The sequence below is a fragment of the Oreochromis niloticus genome, linkage group LG1, assembly GCF_001858045.2.
Source record: "Oreochromis niloticus isolate F11D_XX linkage group LG1, O_niloticus_UMD_NMBU, whole genome shotgun sequence".
Classification (NCBI taxonomy): domain Eukaryota; kingdom Metazoa; phylum Chordata; class Actinopteri; order Cichliformes; family Cichlidae; genus Oreochromis; species Oreochromis niloticus.
The window spans coordinates 25,861,442-25,884,914 of record NC_031965.2 but is presented as its reverse complement, the minus strand read 5'-3'; the positions used below and the strand labels follow the sequence as shown (position 1 = coordinate 25,884,914).

The window sequence follows — 23,473 nt, the reverse complement described above, 5'->3', positions numbered from 1 at the left end:
AGAACTCGGCTCTAGGTAACTACTCAACCGGGGTCCCAAGTGATCTGAGTTGACCTGAAAATGTGACATCAACAGACTGCATGCCACTGACTGGCGAGTCAATGGCATCAAGGGCGACTACTTCACAAAAATCAAAACTGCCATTTTTGAAACCGGGCAACGAGGAAACACCGTGGTCACTAAGTATGACAAAAAGCCATACACCGAGCAGCAGGAATACCATCGCCTTGAAGCCCTCCATTGTTGTGCTCCGTTTGTGTTGCAAACAAATTAAATCACAGGACTTCTGGGCGCGTTGCTATATGTCAGAAAAATAAAATGTCAGAAATGAGTTGAGCTGAGTAGGTCCTAATGGGAAAAGGGCCATTATGCGTACAAACGTTAAAAATCTGGTGTATTGTATTTCAGCTCTGGTTCTTCAACCCCATCTGTGATGTCCCCCATGAATGCTGTTCCCAGTGACTGGGCTGTGCCACATGCTTCCAGACTTAAATACAGACAGCAGTTCAACATCTTGGATAAACAGATGATTGGATACCTCAGTGGTATGATGCATTTATGTGTACGCTCACGTTATAGGTTATATAAAACCAAACTATTTAAGGAATTTAGGTGTGGATCATGGTGATGAACAATCACTGGTGACTTCATAACATTTTCCTTCCTCTTTTTTTTTTTCCTCTGTATCAACCTTTAGTTAGCTCTAAGTAAGTAGTGGAGGCTATAGTAGCGGGTGTGTTCAGTCACAGCGTTTCTCAACACCATGCACAGTCAAGTATTGTGTCTCTAGTTAGTGTCTAAAAAGATTTATTGAAATGAGAATGAAGGTCAGATTTTTTTTCCAATTTTCTTAGTAATGCAACTTGACTTTTATTATGCAGTCTGTATAGTAAATAAATTACATGAAGGGCTTCTTTTATTCCTTTAAGTTTTGTGTCCTTGTAGACCTTTTTAAAGCTGAGTGTTTTCATGCTGTCGCAGACTGTTTGCCATCATCTGCTTTTTAGATTTTGTAAACTTTGTACAATGTCACTCAAGGAAAAATGGGTTATGGTGTTGCATCTGCTTCCTGTCATCACCACACGTTATGTAGTTTAATTAATATATCATCACACACTATACCATTTCACACACACCACTTCTTTCTTCTTCCACACCCCCCACATCTCTGTGCTCCACAGCTCTGACATTTGTTCCTCTTCTTACCAGGTCTGCAGGTGAAGGGTGTGATGGAAAGTACGATGCTGTCAAAAATACAACTGGCCTCCATCTGGTAGGATTATGTGTGCATTTTGTTGTGTCTGAACATGTCTTTTGATTACTACAGTCAGGTTTGGCAGCCAGAAGTAAGAAACTTCATTCAGTTGTAGCGTTCTCACAATACCTCTTATTATTATTATTAAGGAAGTAATTGTTTTTTGTTTTGTTTTCTGTTTAAGAATGCTGCTCCCAGTATCTGTTACTTGTTAAAATGGGTTAAAACTTCTGACAAAAGATTTGCTGTTTTGTTTTTTTTTTTCTTTTGTTTTGGTCAGGTTTTTTTTTAAGCTTCTGAAATATTTTTTATGCAACTGAATACAGCAGGATTTATCAAATCAAATGGACATTTTTTTCTACAGTTAGCTACTTACACCTATAACTGTTAATTGTTTTTATTGAATTTGGTTAAGTTAGTTTTATATGATCGTGCATCTTGTGCTTCAACACCTAGTCTGGTTATGTCAGAGAAGCTTAGAAGCATTTTTAAGCAGCAAGTCCAATAGCTGTAATATTGATGTTGTAATTGTAATTATGAGGTCCAAATATTCCTGAGTAACAATATTGTTTGCCCATGAATATTATTCTGCTGCATTTAAGTATGATAAGTGTATGTTATGTTTTATAAAAGTCCAACTTGCAAATTTCCTGCAGGAATTTAGCAGATGTGGATAAAGATGGCAAGCTACAAGCGGAGGAGTTTATTCTGGCAATGCACCTCGTGGATTTGGCAAAGAGCGGTCAACCACTGCCATTAACCCTGCCAACTGAGCTGGTACCACCCTCACAGAGGTATGTGGACACATGTTCTGCTGGACCAAAACCTCTCCAACATTCTCATTCTCTATATATAAATGCTTGACTTAAGGTTTTTGCACGAAACCTTTTTTGTATTGACGTGTTATTATGTGAGTGATGTTGCATGCTGTATTTTCAAAGAAACTGAAATCTGTATTGCAGGAGTGCCACGAATGGCCTCAGCTCTTCCCTGATTGATGACTTGGAAATTGAACCTCCACAGAAACCAAAAACGAACAGTCAGTACTACCAATAAACACAACCAACTCACACAGACAGCAGCCTTTTTAAACTGAGGGTTCATGTGCAGCCAGCAGCTATGGATCACAGATGTTTATTTAATTTTTTTTTGCACACACTGAGAAATACTAATATAATAGGTGTAGTTTGAGTTTTCCCTCTTCTTGTTTTTCCGTAACTGCATTTCACATGTAAACCATCTCAGCTTTAACCCTCTTTCTCTCTCTCTGTTTCCTTGGTTCACTACTTTGGACTTTAAATGGGATGAGTTACAAAACTTGCAGCTGGTCTGTGTGTTTCCTGTGTAGCGCATAGATTGACTACCAAAAATGGAAAAGAAAAGGATGCACAGATTAAAATAATCTTATCATAAATATGAGAGAAGCTGCGCATAGTAAAATGGAAATGGTGGGTCAAACTCTAGTAATGAGTCTGAGTCTTTAAAGAACAGCGTCTGGAACGTGGTGCACGTATTGGTGACTTGGGCTACAAGTAGCAGCTAGAATGTTTGGACATTGTTAAATGCTAATCCTCCAAATCTTATAAAAATGATTCACAATTTCTTTTTAAATACATGACCTCGAATAAATAATCAGTATTTAGTCACATACATGTTCACAATTCTTTTCTTAATGTTAACATGAAAAGTACGATGATCAGTAATGTCTACTTTGTTTTCAGTATCATTTGAAGATAAATTCAAAGCTAACCTAGAACGAGGGAATGCGGAGTTGGAGAAAAGACGACTGGCCTTACTGGAGGCTGAAAGGAGGGAGCAGGAGCGGCGCGCTCAGAAAGAGAGAGAAGAGCGAGAGAAGAGAGAGAAGGAGGCTCGGGAGGCTGAGGAGAGAAGGAGGAAAGAGGAGGAGAGGAGGCTCGAGCTCCAGAGAGAGCTGGAGAGACAGAAGGAGGAAGAACGGCAGAGGGAGATAGAGAGAAAAGAGGTGAGGTGAACATCTCAGAATGAGTTGTTTGCAGTGATGCATGGTGTACTTACTTCTGTGTGTCCGTTTATTCTAGGCTGCACAGCGGGAGCTCGAGCGTCAGAGAAAAGAGGAGTGGGAGAGGAGGAGGAAAGGAGAGCTCCAGTTAAAGAAGGAACAGGAGCAGGATGAAATCACCAAACTGAAAGCTAAGAAGAGGAGCCTGGAGTTGGAGTTGGAGGCAGTGGTGAGTGCTGAGGAGACATCTCAGTCCAACATAGAGCAAAAATACTTTCTATCTACATGTTGTGGGGTTTTTAAGCTGAAGGTTTATCTCTGTTCTTCTTTCTCTACCTCCTTTAGGGTGACAAGCACCGCCAGATCTCTGACCGCCTGCGTGACTTTCAGAACAAGAAAAAGCTTCAGAAGACTGAGCTTGATCTTAACAATCAAAGGAAGGAGGCACGCCAGCAGGATATTAACAATCTGCAGAAACAAATTGAGGTCTGTGCTTTTTTTTTCTCCATTTTTTTCTGAGATCATTTCTGAGTTTCATTCAGTTCCTTGTGTGTTTCTATAACATTATAATATTATGACATTTAGTGCTGAAAGTAGCAAGGATAGATGTTTAGTAGTTTACCTATGTATATGAGTATTGCTTTATTAAGAGGGTTTGTGTCTGTTAATCTTTTCTGAAACTCCGCCCCCCTCCAGTGATGCATTTCTTTTTTTTTTTTCTTTCTTTTTTTTTATCCATTAGGAGTTCCAGAGAAAGTTGTCCCACTTGACTCCAGAGCAGAAAAGACTGACTGAGAAGCTGAAAAATATGTCTCTTAATAACCTGCCTGGTTAGTAGTGAAAAATTAACATGCCAAGCTTTGGACCATCAATCATAGAAAAATGGAAAATAAAATGAAAAGATTTTAATTATCACGGTTTTCATTGTACTTGTTGTAATTATAGTTACTTAATACATGCAACTAGAAGAAGTAAATGCAAATAATTTATGGATTGTTGTCTGATAGATGTGCCATCAGTTACCACAGTGCTCTCAGAAAGACAGTTGACTGTATTTTATCTGCTTGTAGCATCGACAATGTCCACCCTAAAAATGAGTATGACGGAGAAAAAAGGGACGTGTATGAAACTGCGAGAACAGCTGGAAGTTCTGGAGAAAGAGACGGCTGCCAAACTAGCAGAGATGGACCAGTATAACAAAGACATGCAGGTAGGAATCTGTCACTACTTCAGTCTGCTTATTGGCCAGATGCATGTGGGGCGGGAGCAACAAAGTAAATACAGGTAAAAGGTGCTGTGTTCTGATGTTGTGGCTAATAAACTAAGCGAGCCCTTAGTTTATTTTACAGCTAGTAGGTACAGTTTGTGTTCTTTGCATGTGTGTGGTACTGAGTTATGATGGATTTAAACGGACTAAACACTGCAGGTGTGAAAACAGCCTTAGAAAACTCTCATGAGAAAATGCTGAATGCTTGTTTTTAGGGCTGCTCGATTATGGGAAAAATGATAATCACGATTATTTTCACTGAAATTGACATCTCGATTATTTGACGATATTTATTTAACAATAACAATGTATTGAATAATGGCTTTAAAGATTGTCAAAAAAATAATATAAAATAGTGTGCAAATACTGGTTACAGTGCAAATGTTTGCAATATAAAAAATAAATGAAAAATGTAAACATCTATGTTTAGTGAACTTCAAAATACTGCATAATATTTGATCCACGTCTGACTCCGCGAACCCATAATGTTTCCACCAATGTTCCCTCAAATATTTCATGTGTCTGAGCGAACACACAAACTCCCTGAGCGATCCCTTGGACCACTGTGAGCGACATCAGACGTGTGCACTGTGGTCACGCCAGCATCTAATCCATCCAAGTTACATGGTTTATTAAAATAATCAAATTACAGCATTTACATTTATGTTAGACTACTTTTAATTAACTGCTTTAGCCCACTTACAATGAAAATTTAAAAAATCCTGTTCATGACCTGTGTAGTATGTTAACACTATTGGAACACTTTTGGAACACTTTTTCCGTCAATTGTTCCGTCTGTCCTGCTCACATCTCCAATGGTTGTACACGTTGTCATTAATGTGGCTTCACTGCACATCAGCCACGCCGCTTTGCTAGCTAAAACACCGGTGTCGGCACATAAGGACGCTGTCATAGCCTGTCAACCACGTTGATTGGCTGCGTATATACGAATGTGAATCGCATTATTGGCTGGACTATAGGATAAGGTGGCATCGTTCTAATCCCATACAGGCGCAGCCAGTCACTTACTGACTAACACTGCAAAACAGAATTGTTAAAGTTTTGATTTTAATTTCAATTCAGGTTAGATTTTTTTTTGTGCGCAACGCAGATTTTCTGTGCGCAGAGACCGTGCCAGCAGTGCGCAATTGCGCACGTGCGCAGCTTAGAGGGAACATTGGTTTCCACACCACTGAAGTCGTTTTACCTCTCGTTTCAACCAACGGCATTCTTTCTTCAGCAGCCATTATCCTCTCCTCTCCAAATAACTTCTGCTTAGCTTTCCGAGCTTCCCTCGGGTCCTCTTGTGACACGTGTTCGAAACGCAGAGAGGTGCGCTCGATTTGCCACACGGAGCAGCGCGAGAGTAAAGCACGAGGAAGGTGCTAATAATCGGCTCAGTCATTTTTAATGATCTTTGAAAACCCAGATCGTAATCGAGATTAAAATTCGATTAATTGAGCAGCCCTACTTGTTTTTCCAGTCATTGAGGTTCATGGCAGCCGTGTCAGGGAACAATAGTTAATGTCTTCTTACAATTCTGCTGGAATGCGTGGGATGGTTTCCATCCTTCATAAGTTAAGGGCCAGCATCTCAAGCTCTATGGATTCTCAGCAGTGCAAAATCGTAGATTTATCAGCTTTGATAAAAAGGGGCTGCTGGTTTGGATTGACTTCCATAAAACTTATTTATTTTTATTTTTTTAAGCAGACTGTTTTCCTAATATAAATTTTAAAAGCAGTGATTTAACAAATTGCATATTAAAACTGTGTCCTTTACAGCTGATCACTAATATTGCTTCCTGGCCCTTGAGGCCTTTTTTGTCTTTCTCCTTCCCTGCCATACTTCATATTTTGCCATCTGATACGACATCTTAAACTTTGATTCCTCTTTTTCCTCGTCTTCTGGACATTTCTGCTCTTCCCTACACTGGATCCTTTCCTCTCTTCCCATTCGCCCATCTCATACCCCTTTTCAGTATGTGGGTGCTGAGGAGTCAGTACTCCAGGCTCTCCTCTCTCTGCTGGCCTGCCTCCGTAACCTCTTCTACCTACTAAAGGTTTTTGCTTTAGGTCTCATTATTGTTCTTGCCTTGTTGTATCTTGTGTTTTGGTACCCTAATTTATCTCTTTCTTGTCTAGTTTTTCTCATGCCCGCCTGCATAATATTTAGCCAGGTGTTTGATGCTGTTTGTTTATAGGCCTTAGACTGTGCCCATGTCCATCTCGCATCCTTGAATTCAGCCATTTATCTTTCAGACTGCTAGTAATTATGTTAACTATCTTTGTTTACACCAGGAACTAAGAGAGAGCCAAAAAAATCAGCAGGCTGCACTGGAGAAACTGCGCAGCATAAAAGAAGACAAACGGCGTGAGCTCATGCGAAAGAAGGAGCAGGAAGAGGAGAGGAGGAGGAAGGAAGAAGAGAGGAAACGACAAGAGGAGGAAATGAGGCGCAGGGAGGAAGAGGAAGAAGCTCAGAGGTACACTTTGAATTTACATTTTTGTGTTATAAATATTAGTCATCAGTTATAGAGCAGATGCCATATGCTCTTTTTCCAACAAACACAAAACGTATTAAGATATTATTGAATACTGCATATAGTTTGTTATTCAGTCAAGTTTGATGATGTTGTTTACTTAAAAAATAACCTTTTTTGTCATGATCAAAAAGATAAAGAGACCAATAGAAAAAAAAATGTAAAAACTCCATATACTGATAATGCACACAATTCCGAGATGAAAATAATGTCATCGGTTGAAAAAACAAAAACCCGAAATATGCAAGATCCATATCGAACAATTTACGCTGAGATTGACACTTTAGTAGATCCAAACCTTTTAGTCTAGAAAACGTTCCCGTGCTATGGCCAGCATCTTCTATTTGTCTTCAGAAGTTTTTTGTAATTATGTTCTTCAAACCAGTTGAAATAGCTTTGGATTAACTTTTGAAATATTTTTCCTACATGGCCTCTTCTCAAGACATTTAAATCTTTCTGCCTTTTCTTCAGTTATCTTTATATCAGTTTGACTTAGTAAGAGTGAAATTCATAATGACCACTTAATAGTGCGTTAATTTGAGGTGTGTATGCCTTATGAACTCCATTGGGCACATTTCCAGTCATCTGATGTGATTTAGGTCTCAAAATCTTCTGGGCAGGGGTGGAAGGTGTGGTGCACCCTGATATATTGGTGGTTGTGAGAAATAGCGTGGTTGTTTTGAATGTTTTCTCACATCATCACAAATAACTTTTTCATTTTGATGTTCAAACTTTTAAAGCTTGTTTTTTTTCTCACTTACAGGCGTATTAGGATGGAAAGGGAGCGTCAGAGAAAGCTTCAGGAAGAGAGGGAGGCCAAACAGAGGGAAGAGGAGGAGAGACAGAGACAGGCTCTCATCCAGGCTGCCAAGGAGCAGGCAGAACGAGAGCTCAGAGCAAGGGAGGAGGCAGAGCGGAGAAAACGAGAGGAAGAGGAGAGATGGAAAAGAGAAGAAGAAGAGCGCCAGCGCCAAGCAGAGAGGCGGAGGCAGGAGGAGGAGAGGCGAAAGCTGGAAGAGGAGAAGAGGAAGCTAGAAGAAGAGAGGAGAAAACTGGAGGAGGAGAGGAGGCAAGAGGAGAAGAGAAGGAGAGAAGAGGAGGAGCGACGCAGAAGGGAGGAGGAGGAGAGAAAGAGGTTAGAGGAGGAGCGGAAAAGGTTAGAAGAGGTGCGGAGGGAAGAGGAGCGCCGAAGGGAGAGAGAGGAGGAGGAGAGGAGAAGACAGAGGGCTGCTGAAGCAGCTTTCCGAGACGCAGAGGAAAGGCGAAAGCAGGAGGAGGAGGAGAAGAGGAAGCGGGAAGAAGAGAGGAGAAGGCTTCATCAGCAGCAAGAGGAGGAGAGGAAGAGGCGTGAGGAGGAGAGAAAAAGGGCAGAAGAGGAGAGGAAGAGAAAGGAGGAGGAGGAACAGAGGAGGAAAGCTGAAGAGGAGAGAAAGCGGAAGGAGGAGGCGTCTCGTCAGCAGAAGCAGCAGCAGCAACCACCAAAAACAGGAGGGAAGATTGATATTCAAGCTCTGCTGAGAGGGCTGGAGGAGCGGAAAGGTGTGAGGGACAGTTGCATGTTTTGAAATCTTTATCAGCTTCTGTTGTCTTTGTTTTATAGATCAGTTCACTTTATGATGTCTGATGTGCTGCTACAGGTGGGCAGCCGAGGGCCAAGCAGCACAGGAAGTCAGCATCGCTCACATCCTTCAAAGCACTCTACCCATTTACTGCACGAAACAACGAAGAGCTCAGCCTGGAAGCAGATGACGTCATCGAGGTAGGAATAAAATCAGGGCTTCACTCTTTTTGTTGTTGTTGTTGTTGTTGTTTTTTGACCCTCAGCTTTTAACTTTCCTGTCTCAAACCTTTTTATCTCCTCTGCTCAGGTTGATGAGACGACAGAGCGAGAGGAGGGCTGGTTGTATGGCAGCAAACAGGGGATGATGGGCTGGTTCCCAGAGAGCTATGTCGAGAGAGTGGGCCCATCGAATACAGCTAATAGTACTGCCCCTGCTCCTCCTGCTAAACTACCGCTGCAGTCACAGCTTAGTAATGCTCTTAAGGCTGCCAAAGTGTCCGGGACAAAATCCGCCTTCACACCAACACATTCTCCAAACCCTGCAACTTCTGAGAGTCAGGGACAGGTGAGGGCTTCACAGAGCACTTACTGCTCCTTACAGCTGTATAATTATTATGTGGATAGGTTCAACCTCTCTGTGCTGTTATCTCTTCATCAGCGGGTGGTGGGTACCCTGTTAGCCCAGGCACTCTGTTCCTGGACAGCAAAGACAGATAGTCATCTGAACTTTAATAAGGACGATGTGATTCAGGTATTGGAGCAGCAGGAGAACTGGTGGCTGGGACAACTGAACGACGAACAGGGCTGGTTCCCTAAGACATATGTGAAACCTATTGGAGAAGATGAGGGCTCAAAGTAAGTACTTCCTTATGTGTGGATCGTTACTTTCTCTAAGACATTAGCAGCTTTTTCCTTCTTGGATCTTGGATTTGGATTTTCAACAGCAGTTTCAAAATCTCAACAGTCTTTTATAGCCTTGGAAATGGAAACTCTTCCTGTTATTTTAGTTCCTGATAATACTAACAACCCTCATTGTGTAAGATTTTTTTTTTCCTTTCCTTTTAGGAGGCACTTTCTTCCTGAAACTTTACTGTAATGAAATACACAACTAAAGAGTAATTCAAGCGGCAAAAATGTTAAGATTTGGTTTACTCTTTAAAAATGACTGTTATTACTATATCACTCTTATTACCATCACTATATATATATATATATATGTATAAAAGGTGAAAGGACATCTTTTCTTGTTTAACATGAATCATTTTAACATTTTAACTTTTAGTTTTGAAGCAGATTTAACGTGAACTTCAGCCTTCATGGCAATCTAAGGTTGTACACTTTGTATAATTTAGACCTCTTTTAGACCACTAATCAGCAGAAAATTCCTCTGTGGATGAACATTATTCACTACTGACATGAGGTTGAATTCAAGTCTTAGTGATCATGTGAAAAATACAGCTTTTCACCTTCAATCAAATGTAAACATAAGGAGATATATTTTTAAGAGCTGGCCAGCCTGATTTAGAAAGCCTGTTGTATGGTGGGAATGTTGGCTTTATGAACTTATGTAAAATCAGTAAAACAGAAAAACGTACTTCATTGTCTTTTGTTAAATTAATTAATCACCATTAATTTGCATAAACTCTGTAATCTGAAGCACATGCCTGTGTGCCTTCCATATGTAAAGTTTGGTGCCATTATCTCAAACTAAATCAGTCAAGCCACATGATCAGTCACATGATAACATGACCAGTCACCTACATTCACAGGTGCAGCAGGATATGCACTTTGATTCCAGCTGGTATTGTAGGAAACTGAGCCTGAAGTTTAAGCTCTTGATTTACTAGTCAGTCAAGTGCAGGTTCATCTGTGTTCGTGACATTTGGCTGGTGACCAAAACAATGAGACTGCATGTTTTATGAAGGCCTGAGCAGATTCCCCAATGACTAGAAAGCTTTGCATTTCTTTAGTTAAACTTTGCGTGTGGCGTCATAAGTTTTGGGAGATACATGGGTGGATTGCTAGACTAGTATGCATGTATGTACTGTAATATTGTCTCTCTGTCGTTATAGTGTGAAGAGCTCCTCTGCTGATGTTCCTGATGGTGATGGCCTGCAGCTTGAAGGTAAAGTAAAAACACTTGTGAAATGTAAACCGCGCTTCCTGATATTGAATACAACTAAGAGTCCAAACTGTATGCAGTCTGCCTTCAGTTTTCACATACTGTGGCTAGTATGTTTGACATCATATTTTAGTTTTAGTTTCAGTCATTATGCAAATGTACTGTTTATAAGGTTGGGGAAACCTGCAGTCAGCTGAGACTGAAGAAGTCACTTGGATGAGTGACGAAACGTTTCTCCCACTGAAAACTCAACGTCCAGATGAACAGAATCAACTTTCTGGGATCATATTTTAACATTTTATAAAGATTAAATGATTGAACAGACTTTACTACACAATTTTTCCCTTCTAGCTTTTCACATTTATTTAGATAATATATGCTTCATTCAAAATTCAACATTACTGTTCATCTGCTATCATTCAGGATTTGTTGAATCTTTTAATTGGACTATAATGGAGTTCAGTTTATCGATGTAAACAACATGTGTGGGCCTATAGCTGTATTGTTGTGTCTTAATCTTTATGTATTCTTTTTCTTTTCCAGAATTTGTGGCCTTGTACACCTACGAGTCTCCACAGTCCGGTGATCTGACATTCAAAGAGGGAGACGTGATCCTGGTGAGCAAGAGAGATGGAGAGTGGTGGAACGGCTCGATAGGAAACCGCACGGGCGTCTTCCCCAGCAACTACGTCAAACCTAAAGAGACGGATGTAAGAACACTCAACAGAACACACACAGGGCATGAACTGGTCTGCTGCAATAAATAATTTGGAAAGGTCTTATTTTAGACTTCAGTTTGTGACAATTTCATAATAGATTGCATTATAACATAAATTGTTATAAAAGAACACATACTAAAATATAAACCCATCTTTTATTTTCAGACATCGAGCACATCTGGAAAGAAAAAGCCAGGTAACGTTCTAAGTTTCAAACATGTTTTCTCAAAGTCCTGATTGTACATTTTTCTGAAATAAGTTGTGTTTTATGCCCACAGAGGTTGCTCAGGTTACTAGACCTCACACTTCTACTGGTCCTGAGCAGCTGAATCTGGAAAATAGTCAGCTCATCCTCATCCTCAGCAAGGATGTCTCAGGCTGGTGGCTTGGTGAACTGCAGGTCAGCGTTCAGGGGTTGTTCAAGTTATAGTCTTTTTTTTTAACTAGGCTACCACAAGCCCAAAACAGATTCATCCTTGCTGACACAAAGACACAAAGACAACTCTAATGTCTATAAGCATGAACAACGGTGAGAAGCCAATTAACCACAAGTCCTCGCAGGCTGAATGGATGGGTCACCGTATAACGAGCACACTCATTTATAAAATTCCTCATTATTTAGCTTATAGATATTTCACACACACATATTCCACTATGAGTGCATATTTTCAACATATAAGAAGAAAAATGGTTCACTCACCCTTATTTTTCAGGCCTTGCACTCAATAAAGTCAACTCCAAAGATGTTGCTGTACTCATTCTACCTACGTTTCTCCTTCCTCCTTAGAAAACCAGTTTTATCTTTTTCTTTCCTAAACATAATTTATTATACTGCTGGACAATAAACACACAATGAACACACAAACTGTTGCACAGTTGACGTCAACAGGTTCCTGCACATTTTCCACATTCCTGCACATTACAATTCCCAGCATGCCCATCCACCTTGTTCAAAGATACTTGGTATCGGTGATACTGGGCCTATTTACTTGGCTCAAATCAGTACCAAGTTTTGCAGTATTGTACACAACTACTCGCTGGATGTTGTGTTGGTAAAATGAACTTTGCAGCAAATCATATTATTTAATCAAAAGTCTCTAAAAGGTACCAGCAGTGAAAAGCAGACTGAGAGGTCTGTCTTTTGACTCTGACTAGCAGAGGTGTTTTTTCTTTCAGAGAAAAATGAAAATGATTATTTGCTCAGACATAAACTTTCCTTTTGTTTTGGCATAACACTCAGGCAATCATGAACTTTGAAAAAAAATTGTCAGTCTGATTAAAACCTCACTGAAAACCAGTGACTTTGTATTTTCTGACTCCAGGCTCGTGGGAAAAAGCGTCAGAAGGGCTGGTTCCCTGCTACTCATGTTAAAGTACTGGAGTCCAGCAGTGGCAAGTCCACACCAGCACCTCAACCAGGTAACACAGACACCACTTTAAGTCACTGAGGGAGGGCAAAAGTCACAGCAGCATGCATTTTAACAGCATTAATAAAAATACCAGTGTGGACAAGGCAAAAATAATAACCTCACGGTCCTCTTCATATTCAGTCTGCCAGGTGATCGCCATATATGATTACACAGCCGCCAATGCGGAAGAGATGAGCTTCTCTAAAGGGCAACTGATCAACGTTTTAGACAAGAGCGACCCTGACTGGTGGAAAGGAGAATCCAACGGGGTTACTGGATTGTTCCCCACCAATTATGTTCAGATGACCACGGCGGATGTTGACCCCAGTCAGCAGTGTATGTAAATCTCTCTTCCATGTTGCTTCAAACCTGTATAACTAACTATTCTTAAGTGTTTGTTCATTTACCCGTACCTGCCTATCTACGACCCTTGATAGTTTATTATCAGCTCGTCCGTCACACTTCTCTTCACACTGACCGTCTTCCCCCCTCCCAATCTGTATTTCTCCCTCTCTCTTGTTCTTCGTTTGTTTCTCTTTTTAGGATGGTAGAAAGACTCTTCCTCCTCCACCTCTTCTCCCTCTCCACCTCCCGACTTCAGAGAGACCCACTATCACACTCTGCTCTGACGGGCTGAAGTGATTGGACACTTATCTTCTAACTTCTCCCATTAAGCAAATTTCATTTTGTTCACTATATTTAGGACAAACTCAAGCAGCAGGTGAACAATTAAAAATGAGGGGGGCTTGAGTAAATTAACTTGGGCGTGAAGCTAGTTTTTCATGACTCTTTGTGGTGATTCTGTGACTTTTTGATTCCTTCGGTTGTCTTTTTTTATTGTGAAAGTTGACGCTGAGTGATAGTGGGTTTCTCTGTGGCTTCTCCTTCCTTCGGTAGACACATTTCCTCCCTCATTCAGCCCAAACCTGTCTCTGTCATATGTTTCTCTTTTTTCCGTTATTGGCTCTCCAGTTTCGGGAGTTCTGCTCACACAAACCTTACTATTCCTCAGAGATGTGTCTTTAATCAGACATGATGGTAAAGTGTTACTGCAGCTGCCTTAATTCTTGTTTTATACTAAAGATTAAGATCATGATAAACCTCAAAAATGTGAATAATTTTGAGGATTGAAAAGGTCGGGCTCCTGTCCTTCCAGTGAAATGTGTGTTTTAAAGTCTGACCTGCTGTCTTAATGAAAGTGATTCAAAAGAAAAGAAAGAATCCAGTATGAGCATATCTGCATCAAACTTGCACTGCAGCAGCAAACATTTCTAGGGCTTGCCTGACCGAGGTGCGTTAGATGGTGCAAACTGCAAAGCTAATAGTGGGTTTCATGTTTTCTACCTCCTGCATGCTCTTTACAGGCAGTTCACTCACTTAAACCGCACCAAATATGGACGCATCTGAAGAAAAATATTTCCTGGAGTGTGCCACATGTGAGAAAGGAAAATATTCTGACTTAATTCTCGCTAGATTTCCCAAAGTTCATGTGGGAAAACAGCTTTAGAGTGAGTAAACCATTAAAGACATGGCCTGTTGTCACGCATGAACTCCGGATTGAAATGTTGTCCCTTGAAGTTTTCCTTTCTTTCTTGTAGCACACTACAGAAAATGGTTTCCTTCAGATGTGTTTGCACGCACTGTCTGTTATCTCTCTGCTGGTGTTGTTCCTACAAACATCAAGTGTCCAATCACATTTTTGTGATGTCTCGGTCTTGAAACTGGGGAAAAAGGTTTTGGGGTTTATTTTTTGTTTTAGTTTTTATGGGGTTTCATTTATTTGTTTGTTTTTGTTTTTACAATGCTAAACCGGTTTGTTTATCCTAAACCTAACCAAAGTGTGAAACTAATAAGTCCGTAGATCTAAAAATAATAATTTCATGTTTTCTTTTGCTTTCTCGGAGTAAACAAATGTCAGTTTAGTCCTTTCAGTGACCACAACTTCATCTTTAGATGGTTTTTGTCAATACTTTTTCCACTTTAGTGATTCAAAGTTTCAGTGTCATAACAACCTGATGATTCATTTGCATTTAATAAGATGTTACAGAAACAGCACTGACATGTGCATTTTGTTTCAGTTGATGGTACAACCATCTGGTTAAAGACCAGTTTATGTTCAATCCAGCTGCACTTGGATTTTGCATTTTCACATGGTTAAGGTCTAGAAAAGTTCAGGACTGCAGTGCATGTGTAAAAAGGGTATTACAGTAAGCCTTGTTTTTAGGGGTGATATTTAAAAATGATTGCTGCACTTTATATTAATGAATGCTGCTTTTCTGCTGCTGCTCAGGGTGATTTTATTGTGGAAGGGAGTGAATGCATGTCTGCTGATAGTGTTAACCACAGGTTACATATTAAAATAAATAAAGAGGTAATGGTTAATGTTGGGATTGGGGATAAATTCAGATCAGTGGGTGAGAGACTTTATATCCTGTGGATCCTCTCTTGGTACACTGACTCCAGGGAGAAATTAGAAATGGTACAAAAGAGTTTGATGACCTCTAATGCAAGAAGAGCTAATCATTGTTAAAGGGTTTATTACGTTTTTGGGCGTGGGGAGATCCTGTATTTGTTTTATCACAGTTTATTTGTTGGGATTTCACGTGAAAGGCTGCCATAGAGAACAACACTAACAGTGTTTGCAGAACTGACTTAAAAGATATACCAAACATTTGTGCTACAAAGGTGTTGGAAGATCTGTCTGGTATATATTTTCTGAATCTGTAATAAAATAAATCAAATAAAGATTGTGTGTGTGAGTCGTGCTCAGTGTTTACATGTTCAATAAAATCCATACGATTAAGATGACCGGATAGATGAAAACCATTTCTCACCTTGTTTTTGTGATTCTTCTGTTTACATCCATGGATCTGATTTATAATTTAGTCCCAAAGGATTGCTTCTTGAATAGTTTGGATTTGTTTCTCTGCTTTTGTTTAATGTTATCTATGTGACTTTGGCTAACCTGTACTGGGCTACCTTATCTAATAACATGTGAATATCCACAGTTTTATAGACTTATTATTAAATAGGAAAAGGTCAGGTTTATCCACCCTTTCAAGGGTGGAAAAAAGAACTTCCTTTCCTGTTTTGGTACAAACAGATTTATCCCAGCAAGAAGATAACAGCACAGAAAGAGCCAAACCTGACAGGAGAGGCAGAGTACGATCAGAATGAGCAAACAGCCAGCCAGCTACAATCAGTCATAGCAATGGCTTCACAGAACAGATTTCACTTTCTGAACCTTTGGGATGACACAGCAGATGAGAGTAAAACAAGAGAGGGAGAGGAAAGAAAGGAGTTTATAGGGGATGAGCAGTCAGTTTGCATGGGATCCTCACAGTGGATGAATGGGCACCTTGTATCAGGTAAGTGTGTGTTAGACGGTTGTCGTCTGCCACCTGCTTTTTTTAAACCTTTCTGAAAGTAATGTATGAGAGGGTACAGAAGAGGAATCATTTTTGTTTTCCTGTGCAGACACTTCCAGCAGGAGGCAGTAAACGCAAACCTGGGCTATCGGTACAAGCAGTCATTTGTGGGTTTTGTTGAAGTGGATGGACTGGTTGGTTTGTTTTCTTTTTCATGCAAACCTCTCCTCTGGGTGTTGCTCCTGTTTTGCAGGGTGTGCAGACCTGAACAGCCTGGATTCACTGAGCCCTCAAGAGAAGAAGAGGCAAGGTTACATCCATGAGCTGATAGAAACTGAGGAAAAATATGTGGAAGACTTGCAGATAGTGCTGGAGGTAATTTCACACAAACCTGCTGAATAATACATGTAAAAGCAAAAAGTGGCATTCTCAAAAATCACACCAAGAAAAGTTACACGCTGCAGTTATTACTGTGTTGTGTGTGTATGAGTTGTGACTTGTGTGTTTTGTAATATTTGTGGCTTTTTCCTCTGCTTGTGTAGGTTTTCTACAAGCCCATGTCTGCGTCGGGCCGGCTGAATGAGTCAGAGATGAACATGATTTTTGTCAACTGGAAGGAACTGCTGGCCTGCAACTCTAAATTTGTCAAGTAAATATCTTGTGGGCAGAGCAGAGGCGACAGTGTTTCTGATAGCGTGAGGAAATGTTGTGAAAAGTGTTTGTGCAGATTTTTTTCAGTGTGAAAAAGCATGCCGGGGGTTTTTCTTGTGTATGTGTGCAGGGCGCTCCGCGTTCGTAAGAAGACGGGTGGAGAGAACAATCCAGTGGGGATTATTGGAGATATCCTGGCTGCCGAGCTGTCCCACATGCAGCCCTACATCCGTTTCTGCTCATGCCAGTTCAACGGCGCCACACTGCTGCAGACTCGCACTGACAGTGATTCGGACTTTAAGGACTTCATGAGGGTAGGAGGGATTCCCACATCTTGTCCGCTTCCAATGAGAGCTTCATGTTTTCCATTTATAGTTTGGGAATTTTAGGGATTCCGGTTTTGTTGTAAGACAAGAATGTATCTGTTAATCTTTTGATGTTGTCTTTTTTCCCCTTAGAAAATCGCCACAGACTACAGGTGTAAAGGAATGCCACTGTCCAGCTTCCTGCTGAAACCGATGCAGAGGATCACTCGCTACCCACTGCACATCAAAAACGTAGGCCATCGTTTTCATGAGCATCTCTGACTTTAAAGTGTGGCCTTAACTGGCTGCATTTGACTTTCTGGTTGTTTTAAAAGTTCTGTCATAATTTTATCTATTATTTTATTGTTAGCTTTTTTAAATATTTAGACTCACATTAATATACAAAAAAGAGAATTTATAAGGGTGTGGAGAGTGACGGACTGTGCAAGCACTTTTTTCCAGTTCTATGATACTTTTACTTTAAGTATGAATGTTCTCCCTGGGGAGTATTTTCAGCCACAGCTTTACATTCAGGGAAGTGATCAGAAGTTATCACAGTAAGCTCTCATTCTGCACCAAGTATCAGCTTCCACTGTCAGAAGTAGTCAAAATTACCCTCCAATCTTTAGAGTGCATGTTCATCAACAGAGTATACAATGAAAGAGTATACTCTTTAGTGACGGAAAATATTTGTTATTAAAATTAACATAAAATGTGAACATGATTAGCTTATTGGTGTATTTACTTGTGCAGATCCTGGAGTGCACTGCAGAGGGCCATGCTGACCGAGGTCCTCTGAAAGAAGCGCTGGAGAGGGCGGAGGAACTCTGTCAACAGGTTTTTATGATTATCATTTCCTTTATTAATGAACTCAGTGAGTCGCTTAATTACAAAGTGTCTGTGTTGTGGTTGAAAGACTCTGATGTGATGTTTCTGGGCGATTACCTTGTGCAGGTGAACGAGGGTGTGAGAGAGAAGGAGAACTCCGACAGACTGGAGTGGATTCAGAGCCACGTTAATTGTGACGGTCCTGTCGAGGTATTGAGATTTCTGGTTTTTCATTCATGGCTCTTTCTGTGAAAACATTGAAACATTATTTTAAACTTTCTTGCTTTTTACAGCATTTGGTCTTTAACTCCCTTACCAACTGTTTGGGCCCCAGAAAACTGCTCCACAGCGGCAAGGTGAGTTTCACTGCAGGTTCTCATATTCGGAAGAGAAGAGTATTAAGAGGTTGGCAGGATGGGGCATAAAGGATGATGAAATTTGAAACATAATGGTTCAAATCCCAGGAAGTAGTGTTACTGGTTACAAGTCTCATACCACAAAGTAAAATTTTCAGACACCAGTAAGCTTTAAATAATTTAAAATCGTGTTTTGCTGAAGATGTGCGAAAGTAAATCAGTTAATGTTGTTTGGTTTTTTAAATGTTTAATCATACATGTGCGGGTGTATCACTCTCTGTCTTCACAGTTGTACAAGGCAAAGAGCAGCAAGGAACTCTGGGCTTTCCTCTTCAACGACTTCCTGCTTTTAACGTACGCGGCTAAACAGTTTACCTCATCTGGACTTGATAAACTGTTCAGCAACAAGAATAACGTACAGCTAAAGATCTACAAACCGGTAAGAGACGCACACGAGTAGAAATCTCCTCCTTTGAGGCAACGTTAGACTTTGCGTAAGTGCCTGACCGTGTTTCATCTTGTGTTTCTTGTAGCCCGTCCTCCTGAACGAAGCTCTGGTCAAGCTTCCAGATCCTTCCAGCGATGAGCCCATCTTCCACATCTCACATATTGACAAAGTCTACATGCTCAGAACAGACAACATCAATGAACGGTATGTGCACACGTTAGCGTACACACAGAGAAATGTGCCAGCAAATCGGTGGCTTTTACAAATGCCTGCGTGTTTGTGTTTTTCAGGACGGCGTGGGTTCAGAAGATTAAGGTGGCGTCTGAGGAATTTCTTGAGACTGAAAAGAAAAAAAGGGAAAAGGTTTATCAAGGTTTGTGTCTACACTCCAAGAGCCACATTCGTGTCACCTAAACGTGATAATCTCAAATAATCATTTAAGCTTCCTGTTTATGTGTTTACAGCACGCTCTATGAAAGGCAGTGGAATCGGCAGACTGCTCGTCACCATCCTAGAAGCCACTGAACTCAGGGCAGCAAAACCCAACGGTGAGCATCAATGCACTAAAAACAAATCATCAGCTTTGTGTTTCCTTGTTTTATACTTTTACACTTTTCTCTTTACTTCTTCCTTTTTTCCTTTTTTTTTTGTTTTTTTTGATTATCTGAATCAATCCTCAACTTGATTTCTCTTTACCTGCTCTCACATCCTCCTCCTCATGCCTGTCTGCGGTCTTTCCCTCCTGCAGGTAAAAGTAACCCCTACTGTGAAGTGACCATGGGAGCTCAGATCTTCACATCCAGAGCAATCAACGACACCCTGAACCCCAAATGGAACTTCAACTGTCAGTTTAACATCAAAGACATCTACCAGGACGTCCTCTGCATCACCATCAATGAAAGAAACCAGTTTTCACCAGACGGTTAGCTACCGGCTAATTACATTATTTCATTTTATTAATATTGCTAAAGTTTTTTCAGAATTCTTTCCTTAAAAGCCCATAAAATAGTTAGATTATGGTCTAAATGTATACAAATTAAATTATTATAAATACTCGTTCGTAAGAAAACGGTGGAGTCCCCACTCCAGGCTGGGAATGAGTTGCTGCTCCAAGTGGAGGAAAGAATCTTGGGGTCTTGTCTTTGAGTGAGGAGAGGGTTGAGTGGGAGATTAGTGTGGATGCTGTACCGGTCTGTTGTGGTGAAGAGAGAACTGGGCATGAAAGCAATGCTGCTGTTTTGCACTTCAGTCTACATTCCCACCTTCACCTGTGGTCACAAGCTCACAAGGTCACGACTGCAAGTTTAAGGTTGTGGATAGCTGGAGCTGGTTAAGTCATCTGATTAAGATGCCTCCTGACCACCAACTATGAAATGGAGACCCAACACGTGTCATGTAGCAAGCTAAGTGTCTGTTTATTTACTGTAACTTTCTCTACACGTTCATCTGCAACAGAGTCACATTCCAGCAACTCTCCCCTCTGAGCTAGGTCGGCACACTTGTTAGCATTAGCTTCCTGTCTGGACTGCCCCCTTCTCCAGGTCCTGGCGTCCTCCTGAAATAGGGGAGGCGTGATTAGATGATGATTACCGTCTGTTCCCAGCCTCCCATGACACTCCCCGAGCCCACTGCTCCACCCCTCCCTTGCAGCTAAGCCACAAACCACACCCCACCACAGGCCCAGGACAAACCAAGGTTACAGTAGACAGATAATGTCTCTACTCTGGCTTGGGAATGCCCGGTGTCCCCTCACATAAGCTTGAGGAGGTAGCTAAGGACAGGGAGGGCCAGGTGCGTCTCCTGCCCTCGTGACCCGGATAAGCGGTAGAAAATAGATAAATGGTTATTTTATTCAGTGGCAGAAAGACAAATCCTCTTAGGACATGGGTGAAGGGGGTTAGTGTAAAATGAGTTGAACACACTGGTGTAGGGTTTAAAAGAAATATTAAAAGTTAAAGAGCATCCCATATGTCACTGAAACTGTCTCAACACCCCCACTGGTTAAACGTTGGCTATTGGTGAATGTTTTACTGTACGCAGCATAATTTTAAAAAGTATAAAACGTTAAGCATGGTTTTCTTCTTTAAAAAATAAATAAATAAATGAATATAACTTCCTCCAAACTCACGTGCTGTTCTGTTTTCTCGTGTCAGAGTTCCTGGGCCGGACCGAGGTTCCAGTGGCGACCATAAAGAAAGAGTTGGAGAACAAGGGAGCGGCGACACGTCGTCTTCTGCTGCACGAGGTCCCAACAGGGGAAGTGTGGGTCCGGCTCGACCTACAGCCCTATGGACACAAGTAGCCGCAAAGGACGAACTGAAACAAGAAACTACATCCTCTGTAGAGACTTCCAAACAAGAACAGTTAACCAAATTTTAAAAGGCTGCTTGTTTTCACATTAACAAACTAAGATGGTTTCTCCTCTATGCTGTAAGGAGAGACGGTCTCATTCATCAAGCCTTAATTAATTTAATATTAACCAGCAGTAATAATACCTCTTCTGATGTCATCCATATCCTGCAGTAGAGATGGCCTTTCAACAATTCAAGCCACAAAATAGGAGTTGGAGTTCATCTTTTGTTCCTTGGGATGACTTTAGATGGAAAGGCAAACTTGTTCACCTGCAGGAGACTTGGTGTGTCCCACAGCTGAATGTGGGTCCTATGTAAAATTTACAACCTTCAGATGGAGTTAGGACCAGACAAAAGCTGCTGAGAAGCAGATAATTAAAAGCAATAAAACTATATGTGCTCTCCTTTAGACTCTCAGAGCTCTGTATCTCAGTCGGTTTTTATTAAGTATTCACTTTGCCAAGTCTGCTCAGCCAAGGCCGTTAAACGAGCTGACACTGAACTAACTAGTGTTTTATCTTAACTGTCAAGAGATACAAGTTGACTCTTTATATTATTTTCTTCTTTTTTTTTCTGAGGAGATCATGACTGACTGCTTTTTAGAGACTTTGCCGGCCTGCTTTGTGGCTGTCGCCAATCATAAACTGTCTGGGCTCACTTCTCACAGTGACATCACAAACAGTAGATGGCAAATGATGGACAGCGACAACTTGGAGAATAAGTCTGTAGAGCTGGTCTGAAGTCAGTTTACTACTGTAGATCTCAGGATACGTTGTTCTGGGTTGAGTCTGTGTCACTGTAGCAACACTGAACACTTGTTTTGTTGAGTTTTTGTGTGTAAGTTGGGATTCGTGAGTACATATCTTTGGAGAATAGATGTGTAACAATAGAGAAGCGAACAGATCCTGCAACTTTGGGAGAATACAACTTCTTGCCTTAATAAAAGTCATTTTTGACCTTTCTTTTTTAAATATATGACTAAAATAATTTACTCTTCATTGGGATGATGCTGGGCTTGACTATAGACTATTTGTGCTTTTTTTTTTTTTTTTTTCAACGTGTGAAATCAGCCACGGCCGAGTAATTTCAAGTGAGTTTAAGATGATTAAGTTGAGAGTTTTGTGTTTTTATGCAGACAATTTTGATGGCGTTAACTTTTTGAGGTAACTCAGATCGAGAGCAATAACAAACAGTATTTTCCCACTTGTATTTTTTATGCTTTTTCAAACTGCCCGACACATTTTAAGGCTCACCCCTCTCGTCCCTGCCTGCTTACAGCAATATTGTGACCTCAAAAAGTTAAAGTTGGCGCTTACAAACGTCAGCCATGAAGACGCTACAAAGATAAAGGGTGTAAAAGCTGCGTATTTGTGTTGTTGTTTTTACTCTTACTCAATGTGCTCAGATTATTTTCTAACTCTCCATTTAAACGAAATGTGTTGTATTTATTTCTTAATTTATGCGTGTGACTATCCAAAGTTTAGAGCGCCTTTCTGTTTCATCACGGAGAAACGGTCGGTAATCGCTGAGTTTGTTTTGTGGGAAAGCCGGCTCAGTATCTTAAGACTTTCCACACATGAACTTCTGAGTTATTTAAGAGAGTCCAGTCAGAATATTTTCCACAGTCTTCCTTTCTCGCATGTAGCACACGGCAGGAAATGGTCTGCTTCAGATTCATTCGCACTACTGGAAATGTGGAAATGTTCCTTTTGGGTCAGAGGTGCAAACTTCAGTCGGCACAGTCCAGCATCACATAGACTTTTTACTTGGGAGCACACAGAAAAGTAAAGACGAGTTAACGTCTGATCCGACTGCATCAGATATTTGTGTTGTTCATTCACCTCTGCCGGGTAATGTCTGGAAGTCCAGGGCTGAAGTGCATGTGTGGAAATGGATTCATATACATTTTTTTCCCCTGATTGAGTTTTACTGTAATGAGACGAAGTTGTTCATTGTTTTCTTAGGTCTGATATTTTGTGCTCTTGTTCTCCACTGATTTACCCTTTTTTTTTCTTTCTTTTTTTTTAATCAACGAGGTTGTTTTTAAGTCTTGTTGTTAACGCCTGTTCTTTTTTTAATTTGTGGAAGGTGTGAGACTTCCTCGTCTGTGTAGGGCTGTAAAAGCTTGTTTTCCTCTTTCATTTTCAGCCTCCTGCACTGACTGCTGAGTTTATGACCTCTCTAACCCTGACTTGCCTGTTCACAGCTGACTGGCTTGGATTCTGTAACCTGCTGTTTGTACTCACCTTGGCCTCTATATGGCACTCGCTGTATCAGGGTTTCTTAAAGCAAATTAAAGATATTAAAAGTGAA

The 23,473-nt window shown here is 40.7% G+C and overlaps 1 protein-coding gene across 1 annotated transcript in view; it reads left to right on the top strand.

The window, feature by feature from the left end:
* Positions 1-23,473, top strand: part of itsn2b (intersectin 2b) — a 35,170-nt gene extending 11,697 nt beyond the window's left edge. The window contains exons 8-41 of the mRNA XM_025907018.1: positions 409-545; positions 1,210-1,273; positions 1,912-2,049; positions 2,218-2,294; positions 2,977-3,239; positions 3,316-3,465; positions 3,582-3,722; positions 3,979-4,066; positions 4,307-4,446; positions 6,482-6,562; positions 6,801-6,985; positions 7,806-8,581; positions 8,680-8,801; positions 8,911-9,168; positions 9,262-9,458; positions 10,676-10,728; positions 11,269-11,435; positions 11,610-11,640; positions 11,723-11,844; positions 12,767-12,863; positions 12,995-13,189; positions 16,475-16,596; positions 16,764-16,870; positions 17,003-17,186; positions 17,331-17,429; positions 17,931-18,014; positions 18,132-18,215; positions 18,299-18,361; positions 18,651-18,800; positions 18,895-19,013; positions 19,100-19,182; positions 19,274-19,357; positions 19,558-19,731; positions 20,963-23,473. Coding sequence (XP_025762803.1) covers positions 409-545; positions 1,210-1,273; positions 1,912-2,049; positions 2,218-2,294; positions 2,977-3,239; positions 3,316-3,465; positions 3,582-3,722; positions 3,979-4,066; positions 4,307-4,446; positions 6,482-6,562; positions 6,801-6,985; positions 7,806-8,581; positions 8,680-8,801; positions 8,911-9,168; positions 9,262-9,458; positions 10,676-10,728; positions 11,269-11,435; positions 11,610-11,640; positions 11,723-11,844; positions 12,767-12,863; positions 12,995-13,189; positions 16,475-16,596; positions 16,764-16,870; positions 17,003-17,186; positions 17,331-17,429; positions 17,931-18,014; positions 18,132-18,215; positions 18,299-18,361; positions 18,651-18,800; positions 18,895-19,013; positions 19,100-19,182; positions 19,274-19,357; positions 19,558-19,731; positions 20,963-21,111 — 4,984 coding nt within the window. The 3' untranslated portion in view covers positions 21,112-23,473. The remainder of the gene's footprint in view (positions 1-408; positions 546-1,209; positions 1,274-1,911; positions 2,050-2,217; positions 2,295-2,976; positions 3,240-3,315; positions 3,466-3,581; positions 3,723-3,978; positions 4,067-4,306; positions 4,447-6,481; positions 6,563-6,800; positions 6,986-7,805; positions 8,582-8,679; positions 8,802-8,910; positions 9,169-9,261; positions 9,459-10,675; positions 10,729-11,268; positions 11,436-11,609; positions 11,641-11,722; positions 11,845-12,766; positions 12,864-12,994; positions 13,190-16,474; positions 16,597-16,763; positions 16,871-17,002; positions 17,187-17,330; positions 17,430-17,930; positions 18,015-18,131; positions 18,216-18,298; positions 18,362-18,650; positions 18,801-18,894; positions 19,014-19,099; positions 19,183-19,273; positions 19,358-19,557; positions 19,732-20,962) is intronic.